At 36.6% G+C, this 16989-nt stretch overlaps 1 protein-coding gene across 1 annotated transcript in view; it reads left to right on the top strand.

Moving 5' to 3' along the window:
• Positions 1-16381, top strand: part of LOC131252056 (lysine histidine transporter-like 6) — a 126685-nt gene extending 110304 nt beyond the window's left edge. The window contains exons 5-7 of the mRNA XM_058252985.1: positions 15718-15809; positions 15906-15974; positions 16209-16381. Of these exons, the coding sequence (XP_058108968.1) occupies positions 15718-15809; positions 15906-15974; positions 16209-16307 (260 nt within the window). The 3' untranslated portion in view covers positions 16308-16381. The remainder of the gene's footprint in view (positions 1-15717; positions 15810-15905; positions 15975-16208) is intronic.
• Positions 16382-16989: the final 608 nt, after the last annotated feature.

The raw sequence follows: 16989 nt of genomic DNA, 5'->3' as shown, positions 1-16989 counted from the left end.
AGAGGGTGAAGAGCCATGTTAGTACCTCCAGTAAGGTTCAAGGGCTTACCTGAACTGTCCAAGGGTGGAACCCATGCTTGGGCATGTGCATGTTATAAGAAATGGAGGATGGGAATGTCCCAACTCTTTTCTCTTCCACTTCGTCATGCTTTCTTAAGTAGGAAGTGTAAGGGGGCTTTAGATGTCTAGGGCTCGTCTCATCTGCAAGCTCCCTCCTGGATAGGATCTATATATAAAGGATGTGTTTTGGTTTTTAGGAGGTGCACTGAGTAAGTTGCTCCACTACCCTATAAGTTTAATTTTCTGTACCTTACTGTAAAGAAAACTTGTTTACCTTTCTAATCCATGGATTTCAACTACTAAAATTCCTCCATCATCCTTGGTAATCATAGTCTAGAATTCCTATGCTACTCCAAGGAGTGGATTAACATATCTTAGCCATTTGATGTCCATCAAGTATAGTTTTAAATAAAGCAATGGTTAAAACTCAAAGCTAATAATTAAAATCTATGATTAATCAATTGAAAACTATTTAACTAGTGGCCAACCTTTAAAACACTTGATAGGCATTCCAAACCATAAGATAAACCGACATACTAATATCCCGAGCAAACCAAGTAGATCTCATGATGAATCTTGTCGACTTTGATTATCTTAATGAAACCACCCAGGTACACCCACTTTTAGTGGCAACGTGTAGTGTTATAAGGTTAGCCAAAGTTATAGAAATGAAGATCTCTATATCCCACCCATCCTCAGGTCAGGGGATTTGATGGAACTAGTGCAACCACAAGTATCTTCTACTTGGGTCATGATGGGCCTTCTAGATGTTAGTTGCAAGCAATCCTACCAATGTAAGTGATTAAAGTTCATTTAGGGAATCAACAATGGCACACTCACACACTCATGTGGGATAAAGTGAATGCATATCAATGCTGAATTAAGCCCAGTGGTGGAGACTATTTATCTTGATGCTAATTCAGTTCCCTTATTTAAGATTACCAATCTAAATATCATAGGTACGTCTAAGAACTTATATGGTCATGGCCAAGGTACTAAGATATATGAATCAAAACCCACCCTTGACCATAAAGTGTTGTGCTTAATATTAAGGTGCCTAAGGACAATAAACCCATAAAAATTACCATGTTCCACATATAATTAACTAGGCTAATGAGTTAATAATAAATACATGCATAAAATATGTTAAGGAGCAACTAAACATTAGTTATGCAGGGCATAACCCCAACAATTACTACTTTTCATTAAACTAATCGACCTACACACACAAATCCATACTGGTCACATGGGAATTAAAAAGATAAATGGGCAAAACCTTAGTCAAAGGATTCACCACATTATCTTTCAATGCTACCTGCAGAACGTCAATCGTCTTAACCTCCATATACTCTCGTACAATGTGGTATTTCCTTTTAGCGTGCTTAACCTTCCCATTGTACTAAGGCTTCTTGCACTATGTATTATGCCCTGAAATTTAGAACTAAAGTATGGTGTAGGGTGTGTACATCAGTACCAAATTCTTATTGGATCTTGGAAAGTGTAACATGAGTAGGATTCTAACTGAATGTTCCTGGAACTTCAAAAATAGGTCCAGATGTACGCCTTGAAGTAAGATATAAATTGATGGATTTGTCTAGACCTATTTCCAGCGAATATGATACAAATTTTGATTGATGGTGGATTTTGTGAGTTAGGTCTCAAAATAGATAATATACGGCTCAATTGGACTAACTAACCATTGGCTAAAATTTCATCATGATTGGGTTTCTATAAATAGGTTGCAATTGTGGCTTAACCCGCTAATTGAAGTACAAAAATATGTCCAAGTGTCTTAGAGAGGGGTGAATAGGACTTTTAAAAAATTTTCTCTTGAAAACTTAAATTGCCTAATTTAAACTATTTACCAATTAAATTAATCAAGGCAATTTAACTCTACGACTTCCACGCCATAGAGGGTCCAATTACATAGACTATGAAAAATATACAAATAAGTAACTAGCCTATAGAGATAGTGTATTTGAGTGTGTGGGATGCGATTCCTATTAATGCTAAGCATTCATCTAATCATGCATTATAATTAAGCATTTAAACCACATAAGCATAATTAACAAATGCACAAAGACAATCCCAAACATGATCATATACAGTGGTTTGCCTATATGCCTACTCCATTTCCGGCGAATGCACTCAACTCATGAGTGTACCAGATTTCATTATCTAATGGTTTTAAATCAGGTTAACCACGAACCTTTACAACCTACACATGGTTAAACTAAGGTGCTTATACAAGGCAACCTTAGGTGCCTATACAAGGCAACTCTATGCCCGCACAAGGCAATTTTATGCCTACACAAGGCAATAGGTCCTACACAAGGACACACTAGGGCCTATACAAGGCGCATATATGTCTACATAGGGCAGTAGGTCATACACAAGGACACTACACGTATTCTCTCATCGGATGCCTATGAAAAGTCTTAGCAAGTTTGTCAACTCAAACTTTGAATCCTGATCCTACACAAGGAAAGGGCTTCAGACTCAGCGGACTCTAGATACTTACTTGTAAGTGAGTGAGCCCCATTTCAGCACATGTTGTTGAAGATCTTCATAGTAGTGAAAGAGTCTTCAGCTCTCTTGAACCACAATCGCTTGTAGATGCTCCAATCGGAGTACCGAGGTTGTTGGATCTAGGGTATGGTTGATCTACTCTAGTTAATGATATGCATTTAAGATCTAGAGAAGATTCTCATAATAATAGCCTTTAAAGATCCCCGCACAATGATTTGTCATTAAATAGTGCTATTGGATGATCAATGAAGGTCAGAGTTCATTCTTCAATCCAAGCTATGAATATACCAATAAATACCTTTAAGCCATGGATTGAATGATGAACTCTTATGGGAAAGAGGACTTGAGAGTAAGAGAAATAACTCTGATAATAACTCTCTCAAGGTTCTCTTCAACTCTTGCTTAAAAATTCATGAAACAACCCAAGTGTTTATATAAAGACAAATCCCAATGGTAAAAAATGAGTAGAAATCTGTTATTGTTGATGCCATCGAAGGTTCTTCGATGCCATAAAAGTTTCCTTTGATGTCATTGAAGATTCTTCGATTGCATCGACTCTTTGCACTAAAAATTTTCAAATAAGTGCAAGACAAATTCTGTCCGATTTCATCGACCATCCTTCGATGCCATCAAAGTGTCCTTCGATGTTATCCAGCGATGGCTCGATGCCAATAGAATTTTCCTATGAACATACCACTTGGTTACTGGACATATTGAGCACTATTTAGGATGTCATCAAACATGCTTCGATGTCATTGAGTGAAAAATAGATTTTTCTATAAAAACACTTTGGACAGTTTGGTTCATATTTCGATGTCATCGAACAATTTTTCCATGTCGTCGAAATTTGAATTCCGATGTCATTGAATGGTCTTCAATACTATCAAGAATATATGATTTTTCTTGTAAGCTTGCTAGACAAACTGGTTCTCTTTTTGATGCTATCGAACTATGTTTAATGTCATTGATTGACTTACTTCGATGTCATCGAGAGTGATTTGATTGCATTGAGTATACTTAGAGTATTTCAAAGCTTGCTGGAAATATTGTGCCTTATATCGATGTCATCGAAATGCATTCAATGCCATCGAAACTTAAGTTTTGATTGCATCGAACTGCTTTCGATTCCATCAAATATATCTAGGTTTACACAGTTGGTTGCTAAACTTGTAAGGCCTTGTTTCAATGTCATCAAATAGGTGTTCGATGTCATTGAAGCTATCTTGATTTCACTTCGATTGTAATCGACAGAACATAAAATTTTCATATTTTGCTTCTATCTCCATAGGCTTTAAACAACTCTAATCTAAGCTTACCAAGGGTTTTACGCAGATGGTTTTAGGCAAGTTTAGATGTGTTCCTAATGGATCTTTTACTTGATAGGGTTTGGTTTGGGAAGTGAGGCTTAATATACCTGTAAAGCGCACTCAAACTTCTTCAACTTGATGAGTCTTGGTCTTGTAGTCTTTATATGAGCTCACCTGACAGACGGACTCAACATTCACGTATATTGACAAACAAGGGCAGTTTCATAGGTTTTTTGGCATTCAATGTCGAGTATGAACATATACACCGTGGAAAACTTAAGACAATCAATAGTACATATGTAACCATTGTGATTTAATTTTAACAATATAAAACACTCCTAAGTGTGTAGGATCATGATATAAAGTTTTGATTCATTGATGATTAGGTATTAATGGCTTAAATCATGTCCATTATCTATTTCACAATGATGTGATGGTTCAAATTGAAATTAGATTGTTGGATTACCTAATCGGTCCATGGAGAGTCTTCTCAATGGTGGAATTGATGCATAATCAAATGTAATATGATCTATAGGCTCAGGATATGTAGAAGAATGTACATGTATACATACACAAGAGCAAGGTCCTTACATTATGATTCCAATGGTAGGTTAAGTATATACAAGGGTGATGACCAAGATGAATAGATCAGGATCTTGATTGAATGTGTATTTGAGTGGATATAAAGATCTCATAGTTGATTTACTATGATCAAGTGGTTCAAAAGTGAAGTAGACGATCAAATACCTTGATCTAGTGATGATGAGTTATTTGGATAGTTGGTTTGATGAACGATCAAGTATAGTAAGGTATATGAGGGTTTAAAGTTCATATTATAGTTTGTATGTGAGTTTATGGTGTACATGCGCATTCATCTAAGCATCTTAAAAAAAAATTATATTTGTTGAAACATGCACATGGGAGAGCACTAATATACCTACTTGTGCACAAAAAAGTTTGAGTTATTACACTATGCAACCACACCATTGTTGTTGTAGTTTATAAGTAATGACCTCTACCTTTGGGACAACTCATCTCTAAGGCAAACTTCTTGGCCCACAATGCTATCTTGACACTTTGCTAATGGCCATGTACTTTGCTGCCATGGTGGAATCCATAATGCACTTCTACTTAACACCACCAACTGGCAACTTCACCCACCATCAAGAAGTTGTACCCTCCATCGATCACCTGGCATCAATATTTGCATGAAAGTTTGCATTATTATATCTAACTATAGATAAATTCCTATTCCCATTCATTAAGACAAGTTCCTTCATCTTCAAGTATTTAATAATTTGTTTAACCATTGTCTAATCATTCATGCCTATATTTTTGTATTAGCTAACCACTCCTCTCGCATAAGGGATGTTAAGCCTCATGCACAGTATTGTGTACATCCATTATTAAGTATTGACGATATCGGTTGATAAATCCAACGATATATCTTGTATCCCACTTATGCAATATGAAATACACAAGTAGTGGGATATATCCCACATGTTCGATCCAGTGAGCATTTTTATTTTCAATCTTTTTTTTTTTCCGTAAATTATGATAACTTAGTGTCAAATTGTTACAAATCCATGTTTGTTTTTTTTTTTTTGTTTTTTTTTTTTTTTCATGTTTTGGATTTGGAGTTTTGATTTCGAGATTTTGAGGAGATTGGCCAAGTTGTGAAATTTTTTTTTTTTTAAAAAACTTCTAATTTCTTTTCAATCGGTTGCAATCTTTGCGTCTAAATATAAATTCAAATATGTATATAATCTGACCTAGTGATTCTTCTTTTGCTTTTGATATTTTTCTTGTGTTTCTATATATCTTCTTACATTTATAAATTATATCAATAGACTTTGAATATACATGCATCAATTCAATTAGACATTACATAGATTAGGACCCCATACAAAGAAAATATATTATGAGTGCTTATTTTTGTAATATTTTGATTTATAAGTATGTATTGATATCTTTTTTAACAATCACAGAAGTTTCATTAAAAAATTCAAGCAATTTTGCATTGTTTCCCCATGTTTCTAACAACAACGATACATTACGCAATACAACTGATATATCCCATGCGATAATCGATACTTATTCGTATCCGAAGGGTGCAATACATAACGCAATACCAATATTTCGAACACTACATACATCAAGCTTCTATTGGCAAATTTGAAGGAAATGTTCTCCAAGGCTTGTCACTCATATAGAGTCTTGGGACAACCTTTCCCAAGTAGAAGGATATTATATTGTGCCTAAAAACCACATTAACTATCTTGGAGTCGGGTATAAAAAAATTCAAATATTTTGCTTATATAAGATGCTTGGGAGAGGTCTATGGTGCGCGTAGTTTTGTCTTGGTAGAGCTTGGTACCTAAGATGTTGGATTCCTCTACCAAACCCTTCTCATCGAAGGTGGTGGAAAGCAAAGCCTTAACTTCTGTCATGAATCTAATATCATTCCAAATTATGAGAATATCGTCCACATAAAGAACTAAGAATCATAACTTCACTTTTGAAGATCTGAGGAAGATATAGGGTTCTTCTGGTTCTTAATGAAGCCATAAGAATGAAGTGCCTCATTGAATCTATGTTTCCAGTTCTTAAATGCTTTAAATTGATTTAGGGAGCTTATATACCTTTTGACTCCTATTTAAGTTGGTGACATCTCACTCATTAATTCATGTATATTTATTCCTCTAGATAATCATTGAGGAAGGTCGTCTTCACATCTATCTACCAAATCTTATAGTCCAACTTAGTAGCAATGGTTAGTTGAAAGTGAATAGACTTTATCATGGCTATAATAGTGAATGTCTTCTCATATTTTATTCCCTCCTTTTAGGTGTTTCCTTTAGCAACATACTTAGATTTTTATGTGTCCACATTTCCTTCCTCATTTCCTTTGCTTTTGTAGATTCACTTACATTGGGTTAGTTTTACATTTTTAGGCCTATTGACAAAGGTTCACACTTGGTTGAAATACATGGACCTCATTTCGAAGTAAATGGCTATCAGTAATGTCTCACATCTGTCAACCATAGTTTCTTGGTAAGAAAATGGGTCAACTTAAAGTGTGTCGGATACTGTTAAGAAGACCTTTTTAAGATAGATAAATCTATAAAGCTCCCAACATTGTCTATGGCTCTAATGGAGGGCAGGTGATGGCTAAGGTTCGAGGTCATGCTTCTTTAGACTAGGCATCACAGGAGCACTCATGGGTGTCTTCTCTAATCTCACGTAAAAATTTACCACACAATCACTCTTGTTATTTCATATAAAGTCTTCTTCTAAGGATTAAGGTCCTTTTTTCCATAAGGTCATAAAATTTATGTCATCTAGACTCTTTGAGGTAACCAATGAAGAGACAATTATTTCCCCTAGATTCTAACTTACTAGTATTTGAATTTTTAACAATAATAGGGAAATACCATATAGTAACATGGCCAAAGGCTAACAAGCAACCTCTCCATATTTTATATGGTGTCTTAGGTACTATTTTGGTAGAAACTTTATTAAGTAGGCACAATGTAGTCTCCATTACACACTCCAAATGGAAATAGGAAGAGTGACATAGTTCAACATAGACCTCACGATATCTAGTAATTATGGTTCCCCTTCTTTGTAACCCAGCTTTGTTGTGGATTATAGGGTATAGGCCACTACGTGATAATTCACTCTCTATTCAAGAAATCTTCCAACTCATTCAATAAATAAGCTCCATCTCAGTCTGACTTAGAACCTTAATGCTCTTTTCTAGCTATTTTTTAACCTGGGCGTTGTACATTTTAAAATTCTTGAAGACACCAACTTATTACATACTAGGTACAAGTAGTCAAACTATGAGTAATCATCAATGAACTGGACGAAATACTCAACTCCTTCTCTTTCTTTTACATTAAATGTGATGCACATGTCAATGTGTACAATCTCAAAGAGTTGGATAATTTTTCTTTACTTCCCTTTATGAAGAGCTTTCTCATAACCTTCTCATACAAATAACTTATGCAAATGGGTAGAGGTTCCTTTTGAACATTGGGAATGATCCCATCATTCACTTACCTATTAATCCTCTCTTGTTGGGTAAGCTGCAAGTGCCAAAGTTAGAGAGAGGAAGTGTCCTCACATGGTCTCTTCCTAGAGCCTTTTGTCATGAAATTATAAATTTGATGTTTTGTGAAGGAAATTAGGAAAGAAGAGATGACATAAAATCAACCCATTAGCACACCAAATGCAATCATCTTATTTTCATGACAAGTCTAGATTATAGTCCCGAATACCAAGGTATATCCCTAATTTACTGATTTAAATGCAAAGATTAGGTTTCTTCGAATGACAGGACTTTAAGCACACTCAAAGAGGATAATTATTTTATTCTACCTAATCTAAGACTACCCTACTTGAATTCTTTTCTCAAACCTTGTGTGTGTGTGTGTGTGTGTGTGTGTGTGTGTGTGTGTGTGTGTGTATTTCTCATCTCTTGTGGTTGCTTGACCTTAGTAAAACACTACAACGAGTTGCACACATGTACAGTTACTCCTGTGTCAATGCATTAAGAGTTAGATATGTTGGGGGGCCGTTGCACAAAACCTTAGGATCTAGCCTCCCAAAACACCAAAATTTATGGGATAATAAAGCAATAAAATAAATCAAAGCACAAACCACACGACACAAGGGATTTTTACGTGGAAAACCCTCAAAGAGAAAAAAAACCACGGGACCTCGTCCAGATCAACAATCCACTATAAAGTTGAATGTTACAACTGATCACAAGCACACACCGCTTGGATCAAACCTTCTTCACTCACATAGGAATGGATGAACAATAAGAGAATAGAAGAAAAATGGAGAGATCTCACCGATAACGAGGACGTAGAAGCGTTGAGATGTCAAGTGCACAGTAGATCACCTCTACAAGAAGAACCTCCCTTCCACAAGCTTCCTCTCTCTCTCTCTCTCTCTCTCTCTCTCACACACACCTTTGATAGCCCTAAACCCTTTAGCAAACCCTTGTAAAGCTTTAGGACACTCTTGCATTCCCTAGAGAACCCTTAGGTACCCCTATTTATAGTTTAAGCAATCCCTTTCGTACCTCTTGTGAAACCGACTCAAATTTAAGCAGTCCGCACAAGATCTGAAGATGAATCTATGTAACCTCGACTGGTTGAGCAGAGTCCTCGACCAGTCGAGCGGCCTACTTGATTGGTTGAGCACCTCCCTCAAATGGTCGAGTACCACGGAGAAATTAATTCAATTGGTTGCTGGACTTTGAGTCAAGCACCACTCAACTGGTCGAGCACCTCCCTCAACCGGTCGAGCAGGGCACTCGACTGTTGAGTGACGAGGAGAAAATCCCCATCAAGATATTGTAAAGATGGAGTTCATCTCACACGCGTATAAGTCACTACCACGGGTAAGGTGATCATGCATCTTCATAAGCCTAGTACCACTTAGATCAAAATCATAGTGATCTAACAAGGGTGCAAGATGTCATGGATGGCTCATATTATCTCTAAAAATAGACGAGCAAGATTTCACTCAGAAGGTATTTGCATTCACATGAATGTTAATTAATGCATTGGAACATAATATTCCTCATGCCAGGAAATATAATTTTGTGCAGTCATGATACTTAAGCATGACAAATCGAGCCCGTTTAACCCATCTTCTCCTTATGTCAATTGGCAGTTAATAGACATAGATGTACACCAAGCTTTTGATAGGTTGTTGAGCTTTCTCCTAGTAGAGTTCAAGTTGAGGCTTAAGAACCTTGTACTCTATGATGAGTTGACTAATTGTCCTTTTGAGTCACCATAAACCCTAATTGAACTCACTATCATCTCTTGGGTAATCTTGAGACTGGCAATGAGTGCATGATGCTCCACCTCGTTCTTTGAATAGGCGATGCCTAAGGTGAAGGAATAAGCAAATAGGTCCACTTGAGGAATAAAGAAAATTATGTTGCCTCCACCACAGGGTAAGCATTTAGGCTAGTCTAAATGCTTACCATGGGCAAGCTTGAGACTGGCAATGAGTGCATGATGCTCCACCTCGTTCTTTGAATAGGCGACGCGTAAGATGAAGGAATAAGAAAGTAGGTCCACTTGAGGAATAACGAAAATTATGTTGCCTCCACCACAGGGTAAGCATTTAGGAGTACTTGCTTGTCAAGTAGCTTGTCTTGAATGGTCTTCAAGTCAAGAACGAGGTCAAATACTAAGAAGTCAGCTAGCACTTGCCCTTTTACTACTTCTGAAGTATATGTGTAATGTTGAACTTAAAGAGTAGCAACAAGAACTTAGCTAGATGGCCATGGGCTATGACATTAATAGCTTGACTGATTAGTTCTCGATATCAGAAAGATGTCGTGGGCTAGAAAGCAATGTTGTAGCTTCTAGGTTGCAAAGAATATTATTAAACATATCCTTCTTATCGTCGAATAATTATGCCCTACCCATACCAAGTATGATATCCATACCAAAGTATGATTGACATCGTAAAGGGCATTTTGCTTCCTAGTTTCAGGGTTCTGAGGTAGCATGGCATCAAGAAAAGTTTCACATGTCGCAATGTAGAGGTTTAAGGTCTCATCCTTAATAGGACTTCTAATGCTAGATCCTATTTCAACAACTTCATGATGGCGTCAAAGGCATTTTGGCATGTGTCGTCATAGTTGAGTGGGACACCCTTCTATATCAGGTGAGAAAGGATGACAATAGCTTACAAGGTTTAAAGTAAACTAATGAATATATGAAAGCTTCCCTTAAATGTTCTTGAGCACTTTAAGGTTCTTATGTTGTGATGTCTCTTCGATGGCCTTTTTTTTGGGTATATTTCAATGTCGCGGTGATAAATGATAAAGCTAAAGATTTTCCTCGAAGAATCCCCAAATGCAGAGTTTAATAGGTTCATGCGTAATAGTTTCATAAGGAGTTTTTTAAAGATGAGTTAGAGGTGTTGACAATGCTCCTCATATCTAGTGGAGTATACCTCCAGGCCATCCATGTAGCACTTCACATATTTGTGCATCATTTCATGGAAGACGACTTGCATGGCACGTTGATATTTAGCACCAACATTCTTCGGGACAAAAGGTATGGCCTTGTGCTTTAGGGCCATTTAGATTTGATTGTATCTTGAATAATCATCCATGAATTACATGGTAGAACAACTAGGGGCACTATTAATGAGAAGCTTAGAAATATGCAATGGAAAATCTTCCTTTAAACAAGCCTTGATGAGGTCATGGAAGTTCATGCATACCTTGATTTTCTCATTCTATTTTTCAGTTGGATTATATTAGAGATCCATTAAGGGTAGTTAACCTCTTAAATGAATTCTACAAGGATGAGTTTATTGACCTCTTCTTTGTTCTATAAGGCTAGCTCAGGGTAGAAATTTCATTGAGCATATTTGACAAGATTATTCTCCTTCAAGATATTGAGCCAAACGATAACAACCATTAGGTCAAATGGGATATAATCCTATTCCCTTTAAAAGTAAAAAAGAGTAGCATCACATTTAAAGCTAAATACAATACATGCAATTGGGAAAAAAAGACAACTGTGCGCTTATCAACCAACAAATAATGCGAAAAATCAAATGACTAATAGGCTTGAGTCTAATCCTACTACACTGCATAAAGCATAAAATCTATCACTTCATCCTAAACACTTATTTATTCTAACACTCCCCCTCAAGCTGGAGGATGAAAATCCGGTGCTCCCAACTTGTCAACCACACTGATGAATTGCATTGCGCATTGATGAATTGATAACTTTGGATGACTTGCAATGATCATTTCATGGAAAGATGATTTACGAGACAAGTTGATATGTCGCACCAATATGCTTCACGATAAAAGGTATGGCCTTCTAACAAAAGATGTTGATAGAAATTATGAAGGTCCATGCCCTTGTTCTTCGGGGCCATCAAAAATTGATTTGATCCTGAGTAGTCATTCATGAATGACATGGTAGAATCCCTGGTTGCACTATCAATGAGAAGATCATTAATTGGCAGTCAAAATTCATCTTTAAGACAAGCCTCTTTGAGGTCATGGAAGTCCATGCACACCCTGATTTGCCCTGTCCTCTTTTTCAGCAGGACTATATTAGAGATTCATTAAAAGTACTTGACCTCTCAAATGAATCCTACAATGATGAGCTTATTGACTTCTTCTTCAATTTGTGAGGCCAACTTAGGGTGGAAGCGTCAGCGAGATTATTTGCCAAGTTTCTTCTCCTTGGACATATTGAGCCAATAGATCGCTACTATTGGGTCCAAACTAAGAATCTCTAATCACGTGAAGACATCCCTGATCTCTTATAGGAGGCCAATACACTTGTCGACCTTGTAAAGAGGTATGTTGGTGTTAAGTAAAGTCAAGTGCAGCTCCTTCTGAGAGCTGAGGTTGAATTCATGTGGCTTGTCCGTAGTGGGTTGGCTACCATCTTCAATCTTAGCTTGTGCTTAGCTTATTAGCTTGGTCATCTCAGCGATTTACCCACGATTCAATAATTAGTTAGCGAACTGGATAAGAAGAAATTAATGACTGGATACCTTATTAGACCTCAACGGTAGGTGTATGACGACATGCTTTGCCCCTTGTTGGTCTAGCTTCAAATTTTGAAGGCCCCTCTTAGGCCAGTGACCCTAGTCAGATCTAAATGTCAGTGATGTTGCTAAGGTTGGAGGTGTCACTGCAATTGAACCAGATTTTTTACATCATCTTCCTACCTGCAAAACTGTAGAGCTTATCTTCAGAGAGGTTAAGCTTCACAGATTTTGGATACTAAGCAGTGAATGATATGTTGTGGCTTAAAATGGTTTCCATAAAAGATGATGGGCTTATGTGTGCACAACCTTGGCGACACACTAAATATTTGAGGTAGAAAAGAGAAGAATAAATTGATGAACAAATGCTCTCCTTTCCTGATAAAAAATGTGGGTGAAACAAAACTTCAGACTGATGCCTCTAATATCAGATTAGGTTAGGAGCATGCGGAGTGCGCGTGTAGAATGTCGCCTTTGAAAAGAGCATTCTTTAAAGAATCATTTCTTTAATTTACCTCTCTCTCTCTCTTTCTCTCTCATTTTCTTCCAATGAATGCACCAGTGGACAAGGCATGCACAACTCATTTTCTTCTAATGAATGCACTAGTGGACAACGCATGCTGTGCACTTTGGGCCCACCACTAGGTTGATGTTGTCCATGCCTTTGAACCCACTGCAGAGAGCAGTTTTCAAGGTTTTAGAGCTCTAAGCATCCATCTAATTGTGCTTCTCTCATATCTATACTAGAGGTACCTATCTCAAGTTTTATTTTACCACCGTTTTAATTGGGTAACCAGCTTTTGTTCATCTATTTTTTCTTCTCTTCTCTTTTAGAACCAATAGGGCTCTAGTGTGATTAATAGAGTAAAGACCATCTGCATCTATTCTTGGTGATTCGAATCAATTGGATCTGAGGTATTGGCCAAGTCTACGTGTAGTGATCTTCGTTAGATCAGATCTTTCAAATAACGTGATCTTTATTAGATCAAATCGGTAAAATAATGGTGATGTGGATTTTTTTTAAAGACCCCATCTATTGGTTGAAATTGCTTCTCATGTGGCCCATTGCTGTTGAGGCTGGGAATTGTGGTTGTTGTAACAACGGCTGGTCCATCTTTTACTTGTGGTTTTTATTCTAATTTGCCTTTCTTTTTTTCGTCTAAGTTGTTTGATTTTCTTTTATTATTGTATCTAAAATTATTAATGCATATTTGATTTTCTTAACAACTTAACTACTAGAAATTCGTACTAGACTAGTTGGCATGTTTATTGTGTATGGTTGTTGGATTAATTTTTTTGGAATTGTGTCTAAAAATCTTGGAATCAGTCTAGCGGTTTTGAGTTGTTGTTGCCTCTTTGTTTACAACATGGGACACTTATTATTGCGGAAAATATTGCTCTTGCATTGAAAAAATCTTTTTGGATTGTGAATTCATTGCTAAATATTTTATTCTTCATGCTAAAGTTATGGACACGAAATCTGATACTAGAGAACACGGCCAACAAATTGCCTTTAGGAAATTGAGATGGGTGGACAATTATTTGCCATAGGACCAGTTCATGCACATATTTCTCATATCAAAGAGATAATTGAAACATTTAATCAAAGATGGACCATGTGAAGACAGTGACACCAATTTCCAATGGAAAGAGGATGATTGTTAGGTCATAAGTTGGCTCTTCAACAATATTGAAGACAATGTTTATAACCACATTGTGATGTATGGTGAGAGTGCAAAGGAAATCTGGAACACTGTATTTAAAAGATCATAAGAACATATAGCACTTGTCTGATATCTTATAAGAATTCAAGACCATGAAGCAAGGAGAATCTTGATGAATAATGTGCCTGATTTAGGAGATTATTTGATGAACGGAAGCTGCACATCCATTCACCACCGGCATTGCTCAACAACAATGATAGAGGGAGGAAATCGGTGTGATCCACTTCCTTGCTATGGTTCAACCATACCTCGACTCAAAAGGAGCACAACTTAAAAGTGAACGTCTTCCAGCATTGTCCAATATCTTTTCTTGTGTGTAACAGGTGTCACCACCTTCCTCAGCCTCTGACTCATGCATCTAGTGAGAATGTTGCCCTTGTCTCAACTAGATACGACGATGTTTATGGGGGTTGCACCAGTGGACATGGTGGTTGTATTAAGGGAAAAGCACATGGAGAGAGAGAGAGAGAGAGAGAGAGAGAGAGAGAGAGAGAGAGAGAGAGAGAGAGAGTTTGGAAGAGGAGAGAAGAAGAAGAGAACGTAAGGGAGAATAGAGAAGGATTTGTGTTGAGTGAAGCCTAATCCCTTTCCTTCTTTTCTTTTTTTTTTTTTTTTATTAATTTTGAATTGTGTAGGGTGCGTGTACAAAGATGGGGGGTCGAATATATGGGTAGGGCCCAATGCTTAATGTATTACATAGTCTTCAATGTTTCAACAATTGTCATAGATTTTAGTATTTTCCCCATTGGATGCAATAAAATTATCTAAAATCCCCCTCTCTTTACGTACTGTGGGTACTACAATAGCAGGCCTAAGGAGGCACCTAACTCCTCGAGTAACCAGATCCCTTAGATTATTAGATTAGTTAAGATTGAAGTCACTTTCATCCCCTTTCCATGTAGTTCTAGCTCTCTACACATACTACTTTTCAAGAGCTAGTGGTGACTCACAATTATGATCATTAGAGTAAAATCATACTCGGCTTCAAATTGCAATCTCACAACCAAAAACCTGTTATAAAAATTAAAAAAAATAAATAAATCCACTGATCCTTTTGATGAATGCTTTCTAAGAATTTATAGATACTTGAAAGTACATAATGATAGACTCTCAAATCATCCCAATTGGACAAAAAATGAGGGCATGGAACACCTTCGAACAAAACCCGTCCTGCTTGGTTGAAGTGGGCGAGTAATAACTACTCGCTTAGGGGTTGGGCAAGTAATTATTACTCCCCTTTTAATGGTTGTCTATCTTTTCAGATTTATTGAGTATTATTTACCTATTTCTAATCTTAGCAAACCTAGAGTGGGGTCTACACATGCATTCAAAGTAGAGTGAGAAGGACTTGGCCCAATTTCGAACCCAACAACATTACGTTATAAGATAATGTATTGTATTGTATTCTACTATTTATTTTGTGGTTCCATGTTCCATAAAATTACTTGCAGTAAAAAGCAAAAGAAGTATACATGATGCTTCCTACGACTTCATGTATGGTGGTAAAAAACGATAAATAATAGTTATTCATGTTGCAGCACTCACTCTCTTCATCGCTGTGACCTTTCCTTTCTTTGGAGATCTTCTAGGCTTCTTTGGAGGCTTTGCATTTGCACCTAATTCCTTTTTCGTAAGTCATTTCTAAAATATTTTTATTTAAAACATACTAATTTTACTAATAAAAAATCCCTTCACTAACTTCTTATGATCTTGGGAGTTATTGCAGCTCCCATGTACAATCTGGCTAGCAATCAAGAAACCAAAGAGGTTTAGCATTTCATGGATGGTGAATTGGGTAAGATAAATACAAGCATATTATCCCTTGTTCCATTACGTTTTTAATATAAAAGATGAGCATGCACTAACAATTTCAAGGGTGAATTACAATTCAATTTCACAATGGGTGAACATTATTATTGTTAGTATTTGGTTGGACGATAACCTAATGTGGGTCTTTATTGATTTGTTACCTTTTCTAATATAAAGAATATTATTATTTTCCTCACTAGTGTTATTTTCTTTCTCCCAGACATGCATATTTATGGGGTTGCTCATCATGTTCGCCTCCACCATCGGTGGCTTCCGGAATATCATCATCGATGCTTCCACATATCATTTCTATTCCTAAACAATAGTAACAATGCTTCCTTCATTTTAACCTTTCCTATTGTAGAAGAAGTGTAATAAAAATAACGGTATTTCCTACTCAGCTAAGCATGCATTTTCATATGGGCCACATCTCCAATGGATATCATCATCAACTTCTTGATTACATAAACCCAATTGAGGCTACACCATAGAAATGTCACACTATGGCTAACTAATGTTCGACCACACATAATATTAGTTACAATATTAATTACAAGAAGCATGGCCATTAATCTATATCCGATATCTTTGTATATACTTACCCACAACCTAATTATACCATGTAGCAACCCAAAACTAGGTTCCTTGTAATAGAGAACAGAAGTGATATTGTAATTAGAAGTTCGATATTGTGGTTAGGTTGTGATGAGCCATATATAGTACATGCCAGCTACTTGATTGATTGTATAAAGTTAATGCATTGAGATAATGAAATACAAGTGAGGAAAAGCTCTATTCAACCTGTAGTCATTCATTCTATGAGTTTTTATGGTATTAGAGATAAATACATTCGGTATATCATCTTCCTGGGTGTAAACCCACTCCTAACAACCCTCCTCGGTGATGCATCAATTGATTTTGAGTGCATGAATTATGATGATTGGTTTGGTTATTTTATTCTAAATGAGTTGTTTATTTTAACAATCATAAAGGATGTTGAT

This window comes from Magnolia sinica, chromosome 7 (assembly GCF_029962835.1).
Source record: "Magnolia sinica isolate HGM2019 chromosome 7, MsV1, whole genome shotgun sequence".
Taxonomy (NCBI): domain Eukaryota; kingdom Viridiplantae; phylum Streptophyta; class Magnoliopsida; order Magnoliales; family Magnoliaceae; genus Magnolia; species Magnolia sinica.
The sequence above is the reverse complement of the archived record's forward strand: the minus strand, read 5'-3'. Positions and strand labels throughout refer to the sequence as shown.